Source organism: Lagenorhynchus albirostris, chromosome 20 (genome assembly GCF_949774975.1).
Source record: "Lagenorhynchus albirostris chromosome 20, mLagAlb1.1, whole genome shotgun sequence".
Classification (NCBI taxonomy): Eukaryota; Metazoa; Chordata; class Mammalia; order Artiodactyla; family Delphinidae; genus Lagenorhynchus; species Lagenorhynchus albirostris.
This window is the reverse complement of record NC_083114.1, coordinates 2,643,432-2,662,597: the sequence shown is the minus strand read 5'-3', so window position 1 is coordinate 2,662,597 and position 19,166 is coordinate 2,643,432. Positions and strand designations below refer to the sequence as shown.

The 19,166-nt window shown below is 40.5% G+C and overlaps 1 protein-coding gene across 18 annotated transcripts in view; it reads left to right on the top strand.

Annotated features, from left to right (window-relative positions):
- Window positions 1–19,166, top strand: part of NCOR1 (nuclear receptor corepressor 1) — a 145,924-nt gene that overhangs the window by 60,053 nt on the left and 66,705 nt on the right. For 11 of the 18 annotated variants that reach the window (XM_060135336.1, XM_060135341.1, XM_060135338.1 and 8 more), the window contains 7 exons: window positions 1,043–1,109; window positions 3,324–3,347; window positions 3,472–3,644; window positions 4,873–4,963; window positions 6,612–6,790; window positions 7,485–7,539; window positions 8,235–8,336. In XM_060135336.1, coding sequence (XP_059991319.1) covers window positions 1,043–1,109; window positions 3,324–3,347; window positions 3,472–3,644; window positions 4,873–4,963; window positions 6,612–6,790; window positions 7,485–7,539; window positions 8,235–8,336 — 691 coding nt within the window. The remainder of the gene's footprint in view (window positions 1–1,042; window positions 1,110–3,323; window positions 3,348–3,471; window positions 3,645–4,872; window positions 4,964–6,611; window positions 6,791–7,484; window positions 7,540–8,234; window positions 8,337–19,166) is intronic. The other 7 variants (XM_060135346.1, XM_060135345.1, XM_060135339.1 and 4 more) reach the window with 1 other exon arrangement.

The window sequence follows — 19,166 nt, the reverse complement described above, 5'->3', positions numbered from 1 at the left end:
GAGATGGGGTTCTTCATTTAAATTCTTAGGAAACATTTTAAGTTATATTTATTGATTGTCATTTGCTTTTGAGTAGTACATAATTACAATGAGAGCAAACTGAATATATGGTAACACTCCTGCTGTAGATCACCTTGTGAAATACCGTTCACTCAGCTGCATGCGTCTGTATGGATCGTTCAGTAGCTATTCTGTCATCACCGTCATTTGCTTTGTATGAAATAGCAAACGTTCCTTTTAATAATTCTCTTCATCTCTTGGCTACTTTTCCGTATAGCCAGCTCCTGACTGTCCATGCTTATTTGAGTGGAGCCAGTGTCAATGTTAGTCCTGAGTGGCAGATAATCCAAAAAATTACTCCTACTTGCCTTGGCTTTGTATTTATATTTGAATAATCAGCTTGAAATCCTTTCTGGAAGTAGGTGGGGTATAAATATTTATGTCTGAGCCTGCATGTCATTGTTTTTGAAGGTTGCAGTGCTTCCAATTTGAAAAGTGAAACTATTACACTAAGTTATAAGGGAAGTCTTCCTGTCCTGTCACGTTGGCCTCCGTGGCGTCTTAGAGTGTATTGTGTTGTTTCTGTGTAAAGCAGAAGCTGCCTCTGTGTTGGTGCACTCTCACAGGAGGGAGGACAGCACATACCTGAGGGAGGAGATAACTTTACAAGCTCCGCCTTCTCTTATGCCCCCCTCCCTCCAAGAGTGTGCCAAGGTGTTTATCTCACGAGGGTTCTTAAGGAGAATCAGTAACTGTGTAATCAGAACTTGAAAATAATATTTGCCTTACAATTGAATGTAATAGCTAAAAATGAACTATTTGTATTAAAGTCTTACTATAGAATGGGAGGAATTTTAGTCAGTTCTAATTATTGCAGGAGTCTTATTTTGCAGGGTGAAAAAAATTAGGGTTAACTTTGATTACATCATATATTCTTAAGTGATCTTCGCTTGTTTTTCAGTGTCTCTGAAAACAAAAAAGTGAATGCATTATTAAATTGTACTTTTTCTTAATGTCATACAACCATATTTTTCTCTTCTAGAAACCAGGTGATGAGGAAAAAACTCATTTTATTTTTTAAAAGAAGAAATCATGCAAGAAAACAAAGGGTGAGGTCCTATCCTTGTTAACTGAAATTTGTGCAACTTTCCCGTCCGCGCTTCTTCAGGCATTCGCTTTCCCATTGTAGTGAGAACGGTTCTTGATCACACATGAGAACAGGTGCTGATTTAGACAGTAACTATAGATGTGACGTAAATATAAATCTAATTCTAGCAACATTTTGATGTCATAAATCACATTTAATATCATTATCAAATTAATTTCTTTAGTCATCTGTGTATAACATTTTCATCTAGCCAAAATAAAGAAAATGGTGAGTAGTTAAAAAAAAATATGAAAGAGAAATAGGATGATCTACATTTAGTCTCTTAACCCTCAAACAAATGTGGGTAAGTTATGGTCATGCTGATAAGACATCACTGTTCTTTCTTATTAGAAACTGGGTCAGCTAAAGTTCAGCTTTTTCAAATTCACATCGTTTTTCATATTTATTATAGGACTTGCAGTCTAAAAATTTTGTGGTTATAATCTTCATGGAAATTAAGTTACAGAAAATATAATGCCAGTATTCTTATTTTTATAGTGTGTTCCTACTAATTTTAGACAGACTATTAATTCATTTAAATTGTTTTTTAGTGAATAAATGATGTTCTTTGATTCACATCAGAAATGAACTTTGTACCTTGTATTTAAGGACCTGACAGTTTAATGAATTTTAAGGGTCAACAGCTTTTATTTGGTATTATAACTTCTAGTGTTCTAATTTGCCAGTCTAGTCCTTCAGATACTTTCTTAAATTACCGGTCTTGAATCTTTTTTTTTTTTTTTTTTTTGCCAAGAGCATACACATATAAATAAGAAATTAGCTAAAGTATTTTTTTCTATCTGATCATTTTGTTGTAATCATGGTGTAATTGCTAAATTTGCTATCGGGAGACACAAACACAGAAGCATGGACTTTGTTTTCATACTTCACAGGGTATTTAGTTATGAAGTTTGTATGTTCATTGATTTGCTTAATAAATACTTATTGGCTATTTCCTTTGTCCCATGTATTATTCTACAAAGGGAGCGGGCAGCCATGTGGTTTTAGCCCTTAGGGAGCCTAAGGAGTAAGGGGGTAGATGAGGCTGCAGGCAATTACAGTGTTGTGGTCTTACGATGGCACAGGATGTACAGATGACCATGAGAGCGTGTAAGGGGACAGCTGGCGCAGATATGAATCATGAGGGGTGTTGCACAGGAAAACCAGTCCCCTGCAGACTTTCACAAGCAGTGGGAGCAGCTCACGGGAAGGTCTGGGAAGTGGAGGGAGTGTGGCAGGTTGGAGAGGGCTGGCCTTGGACTGAGCTGGGAGGGTGGCGAGGAGTGAGGCTGTGCAGGGAAGCCAGGGCAGGGTTATGCACAGATCCTGAGGGCAGCTTTTAAGTGTTTGAGCTGAGGAAGTGAAATGTTGAGCTCTGTGTTTTTTTTGTTTTTTTTTTGTTTTTTTTGTTTTTTTTGTTTTTTTTTGAGCTCTGTGTTTTAAGAAGTCGCATCTGGTTATGCCATTCAGGGTGCATGGGAGTCATTTAGGAAGGAGGCCGTTGCTTGAATCCAGATGAGACCGAGGGGGCGGCATAGAGCTGAGCGCAGGTGGAGGCCCAGGAGTAGACAGGCTATGAGGAGACGGGGCATGGGGAAGGCAGTGCTTTCCCCTCGCGGCCGCTTCCTGGAGCTGACCGTGTGGCAGGCCCTTTCGTTGTCTCACACCCACGGTCTGGGACTTGTAGTGCACAGTTCTTTTTTTCTTCTCTGTTTAAAAAATGAGATCATACATTATTCTTTCCTCTAAAAGCATTCACTCTCGATTTCATGTAGTTTACTGCATTTCTTTTTATCATAAAGAACAACCAATTTCTGCCTTTTCCAAACTGTCAGAAATGTTCATTATATGGCATTATTTGTAGTAAGAAAAAACTGCAAGTAACCAAAACTTCCAGCAGTAGAGGGATGTTTAAGTGTGAGTGTTTTCTCTGACCTACTGGAAGGATAACAACAAAATGTTAATCCGCTTGCCTTTGGGATTATGAACTATTTACATGTTTCTATTTCTCATTTTCCATTTTTTTTGACAGTGAAGATGTAAATGTTATCAGAGTGGCTCATCATTTAGTTTGTTAATTTGTGTAGTCTTAATATTAACTAAAAAATCCAGCCACGATAGGCTCTATGTGTTGATCTTTCCTAGAAAACAGCTCCCTTTCTTTCTCTTCTTTCAGATCAAGGACAGCTTTTCATTCACAGTTGAGTCATAGGCCACATGTACTTCTGACTTAGCCTTAAGAAGTAACCTTTACTTTAAAGTATTAGGTTTGTCAGAATCACAGAGTTTAGTTTAATTATTAATTTGCTACGGGTATTTAATAGGAGCAAAAAATCTGCCAACGTTATGATCAGCTCATGGAGGCATGGGAGAAAAAAGTGGACAGAATAGAAAATAATCCTCGGAGGAAAGCTAAAGAAAGCAAAACAAGGGAGTATTATGAAAAGCAGTTTCCAGAAATTCGAAAACAAAGAGAACAGCAAGAACGGTTTCAGCGGTAAGTGGTTTGATGTTTAATGGCTATGCTGTTTTCCTTTGAATCATACTTTTGATCCTTCACAATATTTATTGTTACCTGAATCTAATCATTAAGAAAGTTCATAAAGAAATTTTATTATGTTTTTCCTCTTTTTTTTTTCCAATGGAAGTATAGTTGATTTACAGTGTTGTGTTAATTTCTGCTATATAGCAAAGTGATTCAGTTATACATATATATATATTCTTTTTAATATTCTTTTCCACTATGGTTTATCACAGGATATTGAATACAGTTCCCTGTGCTATACAGTAGGGCCTTATTTATCCATTCTATATATAATAGTTTGCATCTGCTAATCCCAAACTCCCAATCCATCCCTCCCCTGCCCCTTGGCAACCACAAGTCTGTTCTCTGTGTCTGTGAGTCTAAGAACTTTTATTTTGAATATAAAACTTCATTATCAGCTAACAATGTTTATGCCTTAGTGAATCTAATATTAATTTTTTATATTTAATCATGCTGTTGAATCTAAATTTAAGTGAATATTTTGAAATCAATTCTTCAGTTCTTGAAAACGCTCATTCCTTTGGAAATGACAGTAAGAATAGACTTGCATGTCTCACAGTTCTTCGTCACCTCCCAACATGATCAAAACTCTTAAATTGATTGCTAATTGAGAAATTCTTTGTTATTGGTATGTAGTTTCTGATTTCTTTTTACTTTTAGAGAACAAGTACTTTTGCAAAGGTAGAAGCTTTAGTTTTCTTCTCCACTGTCTCATGAAAGCCCCGTTAATCACAATTAAGTTTCTGTCAGGGATGATGATTGTGTTTTTTTCCCATCCCTTTAAAAATGTTTTGTGTATTTTTCTAAGTCTGCTATCCTGTTCTCTGGAAGGCAGACAAAAGACTGCTATTTGAGATGAAAATGACACCAATAACTGTAGTTTTCCAGAAGTTTCCCATAAACAGTTCTGCCATGGGAACTTAGACATGTAACCTTTAAAAAGAAATCTTACCATTTAAGTTGTTACTAATTTTATAGATAAATGGCTTAAACATATTACTTAAAAGTAGTTTCTCAGTAGCATTTTAGGTTTCTTCTCTGACTTCTAGTTGATTAAAAAGTCCCATTCAAAAAAAAAAAGTCCCATTCAGAAAAGAAATCGACGTAAAAGTAATCTAACTGATATGTCTTCTTTATAAAAGGCCTTTAAATATATCTAAAATTTCTCCCTCATATTTAGAGTTGGGCAGAGGGGAGCTGGTCTTTCAGCCACCATTGCTAGGAGTGAACATGAGATTTCTGAAATTATTGATGGGCTCTCTGAACAGGAGGTAAGACAGTTAATTGATTTAATTCAAGTTAATTGATTAATTATTCAGGCATTTTAGCTTCATACCCCATAAACTAAGGATTTATTTGTATATAACTGAGGGAACACTTATGGCGTTTGAATTGTTCCAAAGTTTGTGGCCAACCATCGAAGGTTTTAAACAAGGCCGCCCTGTGCCATTTTTACGAAGACGGCTTTGGCAGCAGGGAGGCCTGGAAAGAGGTGAGGAGGCTGTTATGATAAAAATAAGGACCTGAGTCAGGGCGACAGTGGTAGAAATGTGTAGGAAGGGCCTGGTGGAGAGATTTGTAGAAGGCAGAGTGGACAGGACAAGTGTGGGATGAGAAAGAAGAGCAGGTTAGAGGACTGAGCTGCTGGTGCCGTTTCCTAAAAGAACAAAGGAGCGTGTACTTTGCAGGTGTTTGTATGTTGGGTTGTGGACCTGAGGTTTGGGGGGATGTCCGGAGTGTGATCTCTAGCCAGCTGAGATCTGATCTGATATTAATAAATCAGTTCTGAATAAGAATAAATTTCTGTTCCTAACAGTGAATCTTTGTAGCTGTTTTCAAACTATCTCTGAAGGTCGGTCCAAAAACCATATATTGAGTTTTGCTAGTTTTGGTTTTATAATACGGCTTTTAAAAAACCTCATCTCTAAATTCTGAAAGTCATGCTTATTTGAACATCGTGGTCCTCTAAAGTAATGAAGACAATTATTATATTGCTATACATTTCAGAATTTGTGGCCATAATCTCTGCAGTGATGACTAACTCTGTGAAATTTCTTTGCTCACTTTTTGATTGATTCTATAAGGGGGGCATCTGTAAACAGCCAAAACTAGTATTAGGTGAGGTGATTTCAACCAACACACTTTGGTGTTCAGACTGATTGAGAGTACCCATAAAATTAGAACCTTTGTAAGGACTTTACTCTAAGGCAATGTCCGCTTCTAGGAGAAGAGTTTCAGGAAAAAAACCTAGCCTTGTATTGAGGTCAGTACTTATACTTTTTGGTAAAAGTTTTCTCATGGAAGTTTATGTTTATAAACTTACAGAATTAAACTGTGGGAAAAATAAATTATATGACTGTAACCTAGTTTTAGTTGAAATTCTAAGGATAATAGTCTTAAATTTGCAGTGGAAAGATTATGTAAGATTAGCAAGAAGTGTTTAATACTTAAGTAAGTTTAGTTAATTTAAAATCAATGACCTTAAGATTTCGGTTCCTGTCTGCTTATTTTTCTATTTTATTATTCTTTAAAATGATGTTAAGACTTTTTTAAATGAGGAAATATTAATGTTAGTAAGTGCTTCATAAGATCATTACTTCAGTGACCTGACATTACTGTGTGTCCTTTAGGTCTAAGATTCATTATTTGAAGTATCAGCTTCCTTTAAGGAAAGAACTCTTCTCAAATTGTAGTAGTGGATTATAAAAAAATAATAACTGTAGTCTCTGCCTCTGTTATTCATGCAATGAGTATTTATTAGATAATATGTATAATTACTGTATGTTAGATGTTATGGTACCACTGCTGTTGTCATTAAAGTACATATGTGGTGTTTCACTGTCGATTAAGACAGTTGGTCTGTGGCCCTTTTTAAGTTTTATTCTCTGTAAATTGCATTCTTTTTTCTTTTTTTTTCAGAATAATGAGAAACAAATGCGACAGCTCTCTGTGATCCCACCTATGATGTTTGATGCAGAACAGAGAAGGGTCAAGTTCATTAACATGAATGGGCTTATGGAGGACCCTATGAAGATTTATAAAGATAGGCAGTTCATGAATGTTTGGACTGACCATGAGAAGGAGATCTTTAAGGACAAGTAATTTAAATTTTAAATTACTCTCTAATAGAAGCTTACAGTGGTGCAGTGGTTGGGAGTCCGCCTGCTGATGCAGGGGACACGGGTTCGTGCCCCAGTCCGGGAGGATCCCACATGCCGCGGAGCAGCTGGCCCCGTGGGCCATGGCCACTGGGCCTGCGCGTCCGGAGCCTGTGCTCCAGAGCGGGAGAGGCCACAACAGTGAGAGGCCCACGTACCACAAAAAAAAAAAAAAAAAAAAAAAAAGAAGCTTACATAAGTTAGTGAAAAGTATTGGCATTTACTTGTAAATTGAACTGTTTCCCCCAAAACTTGACCCTATTTTGGCATTTGAGTGGGTACTGTGGAAGTCAGAAAAGACAGATTTGATATGACCTTCCTGTAAGTTTATGGGTGGGAATGTAGGTCCCAGGTAAGAACAGGGTTGTGGAGTCATTTTAAGAGTGGTACCCAAACCTGGGCGGTGTCCTATTCACCGGGGGGTGCATTTTAAAGTTACAGATTTCTGTGCTCTACTGTATTCCAATCCAGTCAGTTCCTGGCGGACGGTGCCCAGGAATCTGTGCCCTTTAAGAGGACATTAGCATTTAGGAGTCGCTAGAAATTAGTCTACATTATATTTCTATTCCCAAGGGCTTCCCCCTCTTTTTAAGTTGTTAAAATGTGTGTGTGTGTGTGTTTTTCTTTTACTCAGGTTTATCCAGCATCCAAAAAACTTTGGACTAATTGCATCTTACTTGGAAAGGAAGGTAAGAAATGGTTTGCACTGAGAATGTCTGTAGGTTTTTGATGGTTGCTGCTTTGAAGCTTTTGTGCCTAGTACACAGAAGTAGTTAAATAGAAATATAACTAGTTAAATAGAATTTTTGCAAAGGGCTTGATACAGAAAAGATTCTCATGGCAATAGTATAGTGATATTTACAATTATATGATGACCAATTCTAAGCACAGAACACAGACTAATTTTCATGGTTAATCAAAAATGACCTGATATTATATTTCCGTAAAAAAACATAGGTTACAATGTTTTTTGAACCTCATTAAACTTCTAATTAAAATTTCAGAGTCCTGATTTTTCCTGAAATTTTTTCACAGTGGATTGGATGTTGGGTTTGTGAGCAAAGTGAGACATTTTGAATATTTACGTATATAGAGGAAGAAAGAGAATTTAGTTACTCATAAAGAAGAAAGTGCTTGAATGTTTCTGATAGTTCCTGGTATCTTTTACATAATTTGTATTAAGACAGCTATAATTATCCATCAAGATAGTACACACTATATATATGTATTTTTACAGCCTAGATATGCCTTAAAAAGCTAGCCATTTGTGGTTTTCCTCATTTTATACTTTGAGAACACTAGAGATTTTCCTTGAAAGTGTTACTTGATACTTCTAAAAAATTTTATTTCATTGGATCCTCAAAAATAATTTTTTTTTTGGTAGAGTGTTCCTGATTGTGTTTTATATTACTACTTAACCAAGAAAAATGAGAATTATAAAGCCCTAGTAAGAAGGAACTATGGAAAACGCAGAGGAAGAAACCAGGTATGTTTCATTATTGTATGAAACAATTTCAGGGTTGGTGGAAATATGAAGATGAAAAATTTTATAATAGGAGCCTTATATATAGTAAGGTGTACTTTAGCAATTGACATTTCTGTTAAATTATTTAGAATGTTATGAGCATGTTTTTATTATTTTGAATATATATTTAATGTGTTATATTTTCTACTTTGAATGCATTTTAAGTTTCTGGTATAACAAAATTAATGAGAAGTTTTATATTTTCATGCTGTCGAAATTGTGCATGTCAGAGTTAACAATAATAATGTAATTAAATATGAGAACCGTGACAGCCTATTAAATATACCACCTTTACCAGTCCTTTTGTCTGTGGAGGGGACAGGTAGAGTAAGGGAGAGAAGTGAGAAGTACAGCATGGTGACTAGAGTACAGGGTTGTTTACTGAAATACCTGGGACCTGATTGTGTTTCAGGTTAACTTTATTTCTGGGGTTAAAGCACTTGACCTCAAAAGATTGTTTTTAATGCAGTGCAGTATGTGTTTTCACAGTCGCAGTTCAGTACTTTAGAAACTCTTTTCCTTCAAGTAGCTGATCAGCCGCCGTCACAGCTCCCATCTGTTCTTCCTGTGCGCCCCACACCCTGAGACCGCTTGCAGGATGCGTGGCACGTGTGGGCGTGGACGGCTGCTGCCATCTTCAGCATTCCTGACGCTCTTCTGGTTCCCTCACACAGTCCCCCGCCTTCCCTTCCCTGGTCACCCCGGTCGCCAGATACAGGTTCTCTCATGATGTGTGGTCATTGTTTCTCCAAAACAATGCCACCTGACAAGATGTGATGACACACTCATCAGAAGCAGTATTTCTTGGTCAAAAAAAGTATAGAGTGTTTCATGAGGCAACTGTGTAAAACCCTGCTAGAGGTCAAGTGAGCTGCGGTGGGTGGGTGAGGGGCCAGGACTAAGACTGTAGTGAGCGAGGGGCACGGGGTGCGGGGCTACACGCTGCAGAGCACAGGTGTCCCCTTGTTTGTAAGGTTTGCTTAAAGAGGGCGCCGAGGAACGGTGGCGGGGCTGCTGGGAAACAGAAGGGAGGGAAGGGCCTGCTGGTGCAGCAGCCAGTGTTGCAGAGACAGAGCAGTGGCTACAGAGCTCCAGGAAGGGCTAACCAACTATCTGAATGGCAGGTTGGACATTGGCGGTGATGTGGGAAACTCTGTTGCACCAGAGGAGTCAGGGCATCTCCCCACTTCCCACAGAGAAAGTGGAGTCAGGGTCCATTAGCCAGAGATGGTAGAGCCCACCAGCATCTCAAACAAGTTTCAGCTACTAATTTTTTTTTTTAATTGATTCTTCCAATCCAAGAACATGGTATATCTCTCCATCTGTTTGTATCATCTTTAATTTCTTTTATCAGTATCTTACAGTTTTCTGCATACAGGTCTTTTGTCTCCTTAGGTAGATTTATCCCTAGGTATTTTATTCTTTTTGTTGCAGTGGTAAAGGGGAGTGTTTCCTTAATTCCTCTTTCAGATTTTTCATCATTAGTGTATAGGAATGCAAGAGATTTCTGTGCATTAATTTGTATCCTGCAGCTTTACCAAATTCATTGATTAGCTTTAGTAGTTTTCTGGTGGCATCTTTAGGATTCTCAATGTATCTGCAAACCGTGACAGTTTTACGTATTCTTTTCCAATTTGTATTCCTTTTATTTCTTTTTCTTCTCTGACTGCCAAGGTTAGGACTTCCAAAGCTATGTTGAATAATAGTGGTGAGAGTGGACATCCTTGTCTTGTTCCTGATCTTAGAGGAAATGCTTTCAGCTTTTCACCATTGAGAATGATGTTTGCTGTGCGTTTGTCCTATATGGCCTTTATTATGTTGAGGTAGGTTCCCTCTATGCCCACTTTCTGGAGAGTTTTCATCATAAATGGGTGTTGAATTTTGTCGAAAGCTTTTTCTGCATCTATTGAGATGATCATATGGTTTTTATTCTTCAATTTGTTAATATGGTGTATCACATTGATTGATTTGCATATATTGAAGAATCCTTGCATCCCTGGGATAAATCCCACTTGATCATGGTGTATCATCCTGTTAATGTGTTGTTGGATTCTGTTTGCTAGTATTTTGTTGAGGATTTTTGCATCTATATTCATCAGTGATATTGGTCTGTAATTTTCTGTTTTTGTAGTATCTTTGTCTGGTTTTGGTATCAGGGTGATGGTGGCCTCATAGAATGAGTTTGGGAGTGTTCCTTCCTCTGCAGTTTTTTGGAAGAGTTTGAGAAGGATGGGTGTTAGCTCTTCTCTAAATGTTTGGTAGAATTCACCTGTGAAGCCATCTGGTCCTGGACTTTTGTTTGTTGGAAGATTTTTAATCAGTTTCAATTTCATTACTTGTGATTGGTCTGTTCATATTTTCTATTTCTTCCTGGTTCAGTCTTGGAAGGTTATACCTTTCTAAGAATTTGTCCATTTCTTCCAGGATGTCCATTTTGTTGGCATAGAGTTGCTTGTAGTAGTCTCTTAGGATGCTTTGTATTTCTGTGGTGTCTGTTGTAACTTCTCCTTTTTCATTTCTAACTTTACTGATTTGAGTCCTCTCCCTCTTTTTCTTGATGAATCTGGCTAATGGTTTATTACTTTTGTTTATGTTCTCAAAGAACCAGCTTTTAGTTTTATTGATCTTTGCTATTGTTTTCTTTGTGTCTATTTCATTTATTTCTGCTCTCATCTTAATGATTTCTTTCCGTTTCCTAACTTTGGGTTTTGTTTGTTCTTCTGTCTCTAGTTCTTTTAGGTGTAAGGTTAGATTGTTTATCTGAGATATTTCTTGTTTCTTGAGTTAGGCTTGTATTGCTATAAACTTCCCTCTTAGGACTGCTTTTGCTGCATCCCATAGGTTTTGGATCGTCGTGTTTTCGTTATTTGTCTCTAGGTATTTTTTGATTTCCTCTTTGATTTCTTCAGTGATCTCTCGGTTATTTAGTAACGTATTGTTTAGCCTCCATGTGTTTGTGTTTTTTACATTTTTTTCCCTGTGACTGATCTCTAATCTCATAGTGTTGTGGTCAGAAAAGATGCTTGATATGATGTCAATTTTCTTAAATTTACTGAGGCTTGATTTGTGAGCCAAGATGTGATCTATCCTGGAGTATGTTCCGTGCGCACTTGAGAAGAAAGTGTAATCTGCTGTCTCTGGATGGAATGTCCTATAAATATCAATTAAATCTGTCTGGTCTCTTGTGTCATTTAAAGCTTGTGTTTCCTTTTCTGTATGGATGATCTGTCCATTGGTGTAAGTGAGGTGTTGAAGTCCCCCACTATTACAGTGTTACTGTCGATTTCCTCTTTTATAGCTGTTAGCAGTTGCCTTATGTATTGAGGTGCTCCTATGTTGGGCACATATATATTTATAATTGTTATGTCTCCTCTTGGATTGATCCCTTGATCATTATGTAGTGTCCTTCCTTGTCTCTTGTAACATTCTTTATTTTAAAGTCTCTTTTATCTGATATGAGTATTGCTACTCCAGCTTTCTTTTGATTTCCATTTGCGTGGAATATCTTTTTCTGTCCCCTCACTTTCAGTCTGAATGTGTCCCTAGGTGTGAAGTGGGTCTCTTATAGACAGTATATATATGGGTCTTGTTTTTGTATCCATTCAGCAAGACTGTGTCTTTTGTTTGGAGCATTTAATACATTCACGTTTAAGGTAGTTATCAATATGTATGTTCCTGTTACCATTTTCTTAATTGTTATGAGCTGTTTTTTGTAGGTCCTTTTCTTCTCTTGTGTTTCCCACTTAGAGAAGTTCCTTTAGCATTTGTTGTAGAGCTGGTTTGGTGGTGCTGAATTCTCTTAGCTTTTGCTTGTCTGTAAAACTTTTTGTGTGTGTGTGTGGTACGCGGGCCTCTCACTGCTGTGGCCTCTCCCGCTGCGGAGCGCAGGCTCTGGACGCGCAGGCCCAGCACCCACGCAGTGCCCACGGCCCACGGGCCCAGCTGCTCCGCGGCACGCGGGATCCTCCCGGACCGGGGCACGAACCCGCGTCCCCTGCATCGGCAGGCGGACTCCCAACCACTGCACCACCAGGGAAGCCCATCTGTAAAACTTTTGATTTCTCCATTGAATCTGGATGAGATCCTTGCTGGGTAGAGTAATCTTGGTTGTAGTTTCTTCCCTTTCATCATATCGTGCTGCCCCCTTCTGGTTTGTAGAGTTTCTGCTGAGAAATCAGCTGTTAACTTTATGGGAGTTCCCTTGTATGTTATTTGTCGTTTTTCCCTTGTTGCTTTCAATAATTTTTCTTTGTCCTTAATTTTTGTCAGTTTGATTACTGTGTGTCTCCGCGTGTTTCTCCTTGGGTTTATCCTGCCTGGGACTCTCTGCACTTCCTGGACTTGGGTGGCTATTTCCTTTCCCATGTTAGAGAAGTTTTCGACTATAATCACTTCAAATATTTTCTCGGGTCCTTTCCCTCTCTCTTCTCCTTCTGGGACCCTTATAATGCGAATGTTGTTATGTTTAATGTTGTCCCAGAGGTCTCTTATGCTGTCTTCATTTCTTTTCCTTCTTTTCTCTTTATTCTGTTCCATGGCAGTGAATTCCACCATTCTGTCTTCCAGGTCACTTATCCGTTCTTCTGCCTCAGTTATTCTGCTATTGATTCCTTCTACTGTAGTTTTCATTTCAGTTTTTGTATTGTTCATCTCTGTTTGAACAGAGATGAACACCTCTGTTCTTCTAGGTGTTTGTTCTTTAATTCTTCTAGGTCTTTGTTAAACATTTCTTGCATCTTCTCGATCTTTGCCTCCATTCTTTTTCTGAGGTCCTGGATCATCTTCACTGTCATTATTCTGAATTCTTTTTCTGAAAGATTGCCTATCTCCACTTCATTTAGTTGTTTTTCTGGGGTTTTATCTTGTTCCTTCATCTGGTACATAGCCCTCTGCCTTTTCATCTTGTCTGTCTTTCTGTGAATGTGGTTTTTGTTCCACAGCCTGCAGGATTGTAGTTCTTGCTTCTGCTGTCTGCCCTCTCAGCTACTAATTTTTAACAATAGCTTTATTCCTAATTACAAAGTAGTATTTATAACATTTATTTTTAGAAATTATATGTATTACTGTTTAATTTTTTCAATCCCAGATAAACTCAGGGGATAATTTGATTTCTATTATACCTCACCTTTGCCGGGTTAGCAGTCTATCGCTTGTGATGACAGAGCAGGAAGTTTTGTGCGACGGGGAGTGTTTCTGTTACTCTGAAACATCGGCTTTCTATCCTAAAGTTATCTGGGGCAGCATTTCATTCCTTGCTGGGACGTATGTGTCCCTGTGCAGTTCGAGCCACGGTGGTGTTTTCTTCTGCACCACTTGTCCTCTGTGCTAGCACCCTTCCCACATCTCAGGACGCATGTGCAGAGCCAAGGTGGTCCGTGTGTACCCTCACTTGGACCTGAACCTTGGGATGCTTGCCCCTGGCTAGGCTCAGTTTCGTTTTGGGTAGCCTTTCTGATAGTCTAGTCCTGCCACCCTGAAGATTTTCCATCTACTTTTATATTTCTTTGGTTGATTCACTGGGAACTTGGAAGGGGAGGGAGTTAAATGATGGACTTAAACTACTATCTCAGACCAAAAGAATCTTACCTCTGTTTCTTAGTTGCTTGTGTCAAAATACTTCGACAGCTTTTCAGAGGTAGGTAGTGTTGGATTGTGTTTGCTTTCTCCTGTGGAACCGAATGATGGGCACTGATACCAGAGGAGAGGGGAGGCCATCAGACTTTTCAGCAGAAGAGTCACCTCAGGTTTCATTTGTGACAGGAGCCTTCTGGCTGCTCTGTTGAGACTCTAATGTAGGGGAGGCCAGTTAGGGGTTATTTTAGTAATTTCAGTGGCTTGGACCAGGCTATCGTGGGAGCTGGGGAGAACTGGTCAGGTTCTGGGTATGTTTTTGGAGGTAAGGCCAGTGGGTTTTGCTGATGGAGTGATTGTGGGTATGCAAGGATGGTTAGCAGAGATAGGCTGTCTTGGCTGCTGGAGTTGTTGTTGACTGTGACGGGCACGGTGGAAGGAGGAGCGGATTTGGGGGGATAATCAGCACGTACTAGATTTTAAATACCTGTTAGACTTTGTCCACATGGAGATGTAGAGTGGGCGGTTAGAAACAGAAGTCTGCAGTTTAGGAAGAAGGTCTCAGTTGGAAATAGAGAATTTTCTATATAGAAAAAAGTTCAGAAAGACTCCTTTTTTTTTTTTTTTTTGCCATGCCACGTGGCTTGTGGGATCTTAGTTCCCTGACCAAGGATCGAACCCAGGCCCCCAGCAGTGGAAGCTCCGAGTCCTAACCACTGGACCGCCAGGGAATTCCCCCAGAAGACTTTAAAAAAAAAAAAGAAACTAGTTACAAGTTAAAAATTTTTAAATGGATATTTTTACCCTGGCAGGTATAGAGATCCGACTAATTTGAAAATCACTCTACTGCTCTATTATGCAGTCAAGTTTGAATGAGTAGGAATTACCTCGGGTCATCCCGAGCGATTAGACATTTATTCCAGATTTATTCCTCTGACGTGTGCACTGCATCCTTTCAGGCTTTGATTGCTTCTCCCCTCCCCCACTCCCAGCTGCTTACCTGTAGGAAGTAATTTTTATTCAGCAGATGAATATGTAGTATGCTGTTGGCTGAGAGATTCCACAGCTGTGAGGTATGATTTTTTTTTTTTTTGGCGGTACACGGGCCTCTCACTGTTGTGGCCTTTCCCATCGCGGAGCACAGGCTCCAGACGCGCAAGCTCAGCGGCCATGGCTCACGGGCCCAGCCGCTCCGCGGCATGTGGGATCTTCCCGGACCGTGTCACGAACCCGTGTCCCCTGCATCGGCAGGCGGACTCTCAACCACTGCGCCACCAGGGAAGCCCGTGAGGTGTGATTTTTAACATTGCTGTTGCCATAGGGGACCTTGCATATTATTTACGCAGAAAATGAGCTTTAATCTTAGAATCATCGGGAAATGAGAGATAATCATAATTTTGTTACAGTTGTGTTCAGAGATTATTGTTGGCAAAAGTTTTAACTCTTTTCTCAAAAATTCTGTTGGCTACTCTGCCCAAACCATTGTTACAGTCCAGCTTGTTGGCATCCCATGACGGGAATGAGTGTGGTTCTTTATCAATTGTAGTTGAAGCAGTGAATGCTTATCAAAGATTATAAACCAAAAGCCCCTCTTTGGCTTTACTGTTTGGGATCTAGAATTGTAAATACCATGCCAAGTAGTAACTTGATTTTGTGTGCAGCATTTTTGTTAGAAGTAATAATTCCATCTCACTTTCAGCATAAACTCCCATGTAATAAGTCTGTCACTGTGCAGATGGGATTCCTGTGGCACCTGCTCGTGACCTGCAGTAAAGCAAGTCATTGTTTTGAAACCACATTTTTCATTTCCAGGTCTTCGAGGGCTCTTACAAGAATTTGTACTCTCCCTTCATGCCGGCAACATCTTCCCCTTTAACTGTGCCAGTGTGTTTTTGTTCCCCAGAGGTGTTCAGAAAGCACATACTTATGTAAATGTAGTAATTGTTGAAGTTGGAGGAGCTTTTGACTAAACCGTTAGTTATACACTAGTTAGAAAGGGTGATTTAGACAATTAAAGAATTGGGTATAATGGAAGGAGCTTTAGATCCCCAAATGCTCTGCTTCTTTGTGTCTGTGACACTCTAGTGTCCCTTCACTTGGTGACATCCGTGGGAGTGACATCTGTGAGCACTGGTTCTCACCTTGCAGGGTTTATAGGAGACTAGTTGTGTGTGCAGTACCCAGAGTGTAGGTACCGCCCAGTAAGTAAAGGGCAGCAGCTACCGCCTTTGTTGCCTTCAACCAAACATGCTTCTTGGTGATCGACAGCTTTCACTCTTCAGGAAAGTAGTCTCCAATTCAGTTGCTTTAAAGGCATTAGTTTATTAGTATACTTTGATAAGACTGGCATAAGATATTTTCTGTTAACTGCCTGAAGTACTTTAAAAAAACCTCAGTGGCTGAAGTACTTCATGTTTTCTGTTTCTTGTACATTGTTATTTAACTAGCTCCTTGTTCTTAAATTTGGTCATTTCACTTTTTGGCAACTTCATTGTCTGCTGAATGGGAATTCCTTTATTTATTTGTTTTCTAAAGACCTGAGCATTTTAACGAATATATATGAGTTAGACACCCAGTCACATGTAGTAGTAATAAATCTCAGCATAAGCTAGCATTTGATCTTTCTTTTTTCTTTTTTTTAAAAATATATTTCTTTTCAAAATTTATTTAATGTATTTTTGGCTGCGTTGGGTCTTTGTTGCTGCGTGTGGGCTTTCTCTAGTTGCAGCGAGCGGGGGCTACTCTTTGTTGCGGTGTGTGGACTTCTCATTGCGGTGGCTTCTCTTGCTGCAGAGCACGGGCTCTAGGCGCGCGGGCTTTAGTAGTTGTGGCACACGGGCTCAGTAGTTGTGGCTCGCAGGCTCTAGAGCTCAGGCTCAGTAGTTGTGGCACATGGGCTTCGCTGCTCCGCAGCATGTGTGATCTTCCCGGACCAGGGCTTGAACCCGTGTCCCCTGCGTTGGCAGGCGGATTCTTAACCACTGTGCCACCAGGGAAGCCCTAGCATTTGATCTTGCTAGAGAGGACCCTGCTGAAATTGACCCTATTCTTCATTTATTTTCATGAAATACATGTAACTTTCACTTTTTTTCATTGGAATTTTTATTTTGTTTTATAACATGCTCTGCCATTCAGAGTGAATAGCTTATTGTTTGGCAGGAATGTTTCATGTTGGGAGAACCTCCCTAACAGAATGAGACTTTTTTTTTTTTTTTTTTTTGCGGTACGCGGGCCTCTCACTGTTGTGGCCTCTCCCGTTGCGGAGCACAGGCTCTGGATGCACAGGCCCAGCGGCCATGGCTCACGAGCCCAGCTGCTCTGCGGCATGTGGGATCCTCCCGGACCGGGGCACGAACCCATGTCCCCTGCATCGGCAGGCGGACTCTCAACCACTGCGCCACCACGGAAGCCCGAGACTTTTTTTTAATTGACTATCAAGTGTTGGGCTTAAGGAGGGAGAAACCCGGACAAGAAGCTCATGGGACCGCCTGTGTCTCTTAGGGTCCTTTGAAGAGTTTCCTTTTGAAACCATGGGCTTCTGCTCCAGCCAGCTCGCTGGCAAGGGTTGAGGTATGTGGCCTGTAACCTCCGTCCTAGACCATGGGGGCTGGCTCTTTCCTTTACAGATCTGCCTGAAACAGAAGCAGTGCCAGCCACTTCTTGTGAAAACCAGAGTTTGTTCCTTCCTTTCTTAGTGTCCGTGGCCATCCTTGCTGTGGGTCTTGATGCTTGTCTCCCGGGTTAAGTGCTGTCCACAATCTCGGGCCTCCCTCACATCCCTCTCCACTCGCTGCTGCTCAGTGTGGGGCTCTGCTCTGGAGGTGCACACGCTTCTGCAGACTGTCTGGCAGCCCCAGCAGTTTCTTTGGCTCATTCGCACACACTCTGCAGAACTGGGGGCTGCGTTTCTGGAGGGATCCTGCCCTCTTCTTCCCTTTGACTGGTCGAAACAGGTGCTGCCCTTGCCTCTCAGCTACCAGCACTGCAGGAGGGGCCAGTCAGCTGTGGGATGGTTTCGGGCATCAGGGCACGTGGAGGATTGCTTGCTTATTTCAAAACCCGGGTCGGCATTAGAAGCAGAAGAGTATTCGGGGAATACAGTTATATGTGTTGTTCAAGTCTAAGGGACAGTAGACCTCTTTCCTTATCTTCAGCTGAGTTGACACCTCCCCATGACTTCTTAGGGCTGTAAACCGTTTTCTGGGTTACGTAGCCCACTTGCTAGGCAGGGGGCAGAGTTTGTTGTTGGTATGTCATTTTGTTGGTTCAGAATGACAGATGAATGCTACGTTTGTGGCGGGCAGGGTGAGGTTATTAGCATTTCAGACAGATCTTGGGATCACTGTGATGTGCTAGGGAGTCAGATGAATAAAACATTCCCAGTTGTAAAGGAGAGCTCGTCATGCTTGGAAAGTATCCATTAAAATCTTCCTGATTTCTTAGTTTTCTCTAGCAATAATACATACTTAGAAGAAAAGGAAACTGGCAGTTAGCCAGGGTGAGAACCTGGGAAGGTCAGGTCAGGTAAGTGAGGGAATCATGGTATTGAAACGATTTAGCTGGGGTCAGAGTGGAAGAGTGGATGCTGTTCTTGGTGGGCTGTGAAAATTTCTTAGCATCAAGGGATTGTAGATGGTGATGAGGACAAAAAGCAGGACTGGACTGGCGACAGTGGAGATGTGGGCTGGGACGGATGTGAGTGGTGGTGGTTGCGGGGCACACTGTCAGATTATAGGGTCGGGGGGGGGCAGTGCCCATCGAGGATGGCTGTGGTGACTCCCTGTGGGAGACTGAATGGCAATGACCTGAAAGTATTTCACACGTAGGATATCGTGTTGATAGAAAAGGCATTGACAGGCATCTTGAAATCTGAAGAATAATGACATGGCATAACGAGCCATGTGATAAAGTAATCTCTGTGCTCCTGGGAGTCTTTGAGAGTCAGTCTGTAACACCAGAAGAGGAAACAAGGTGTCATAGGTAGATTTTCTGAAATTTGTAACAGAAGGTTTTTAAATACCGCAGCTGAGCAGTGTTCTGGAAGTGGCAGTGGGGAGCAAGAAGAGTTTAGATTCTTCCTCCATATGTTAGAAGGAGGCCTCTCCAGAAGGGGTCCCCATTCTGGAGACGCCCCCTTCTGGAGAGGCCCCCTTCTGGAGAGGCCAGGTGTCTTAAGGAAGAAGCTAGATTGTAGTTCTGGGGAGGTGGTAAAAGACTGTG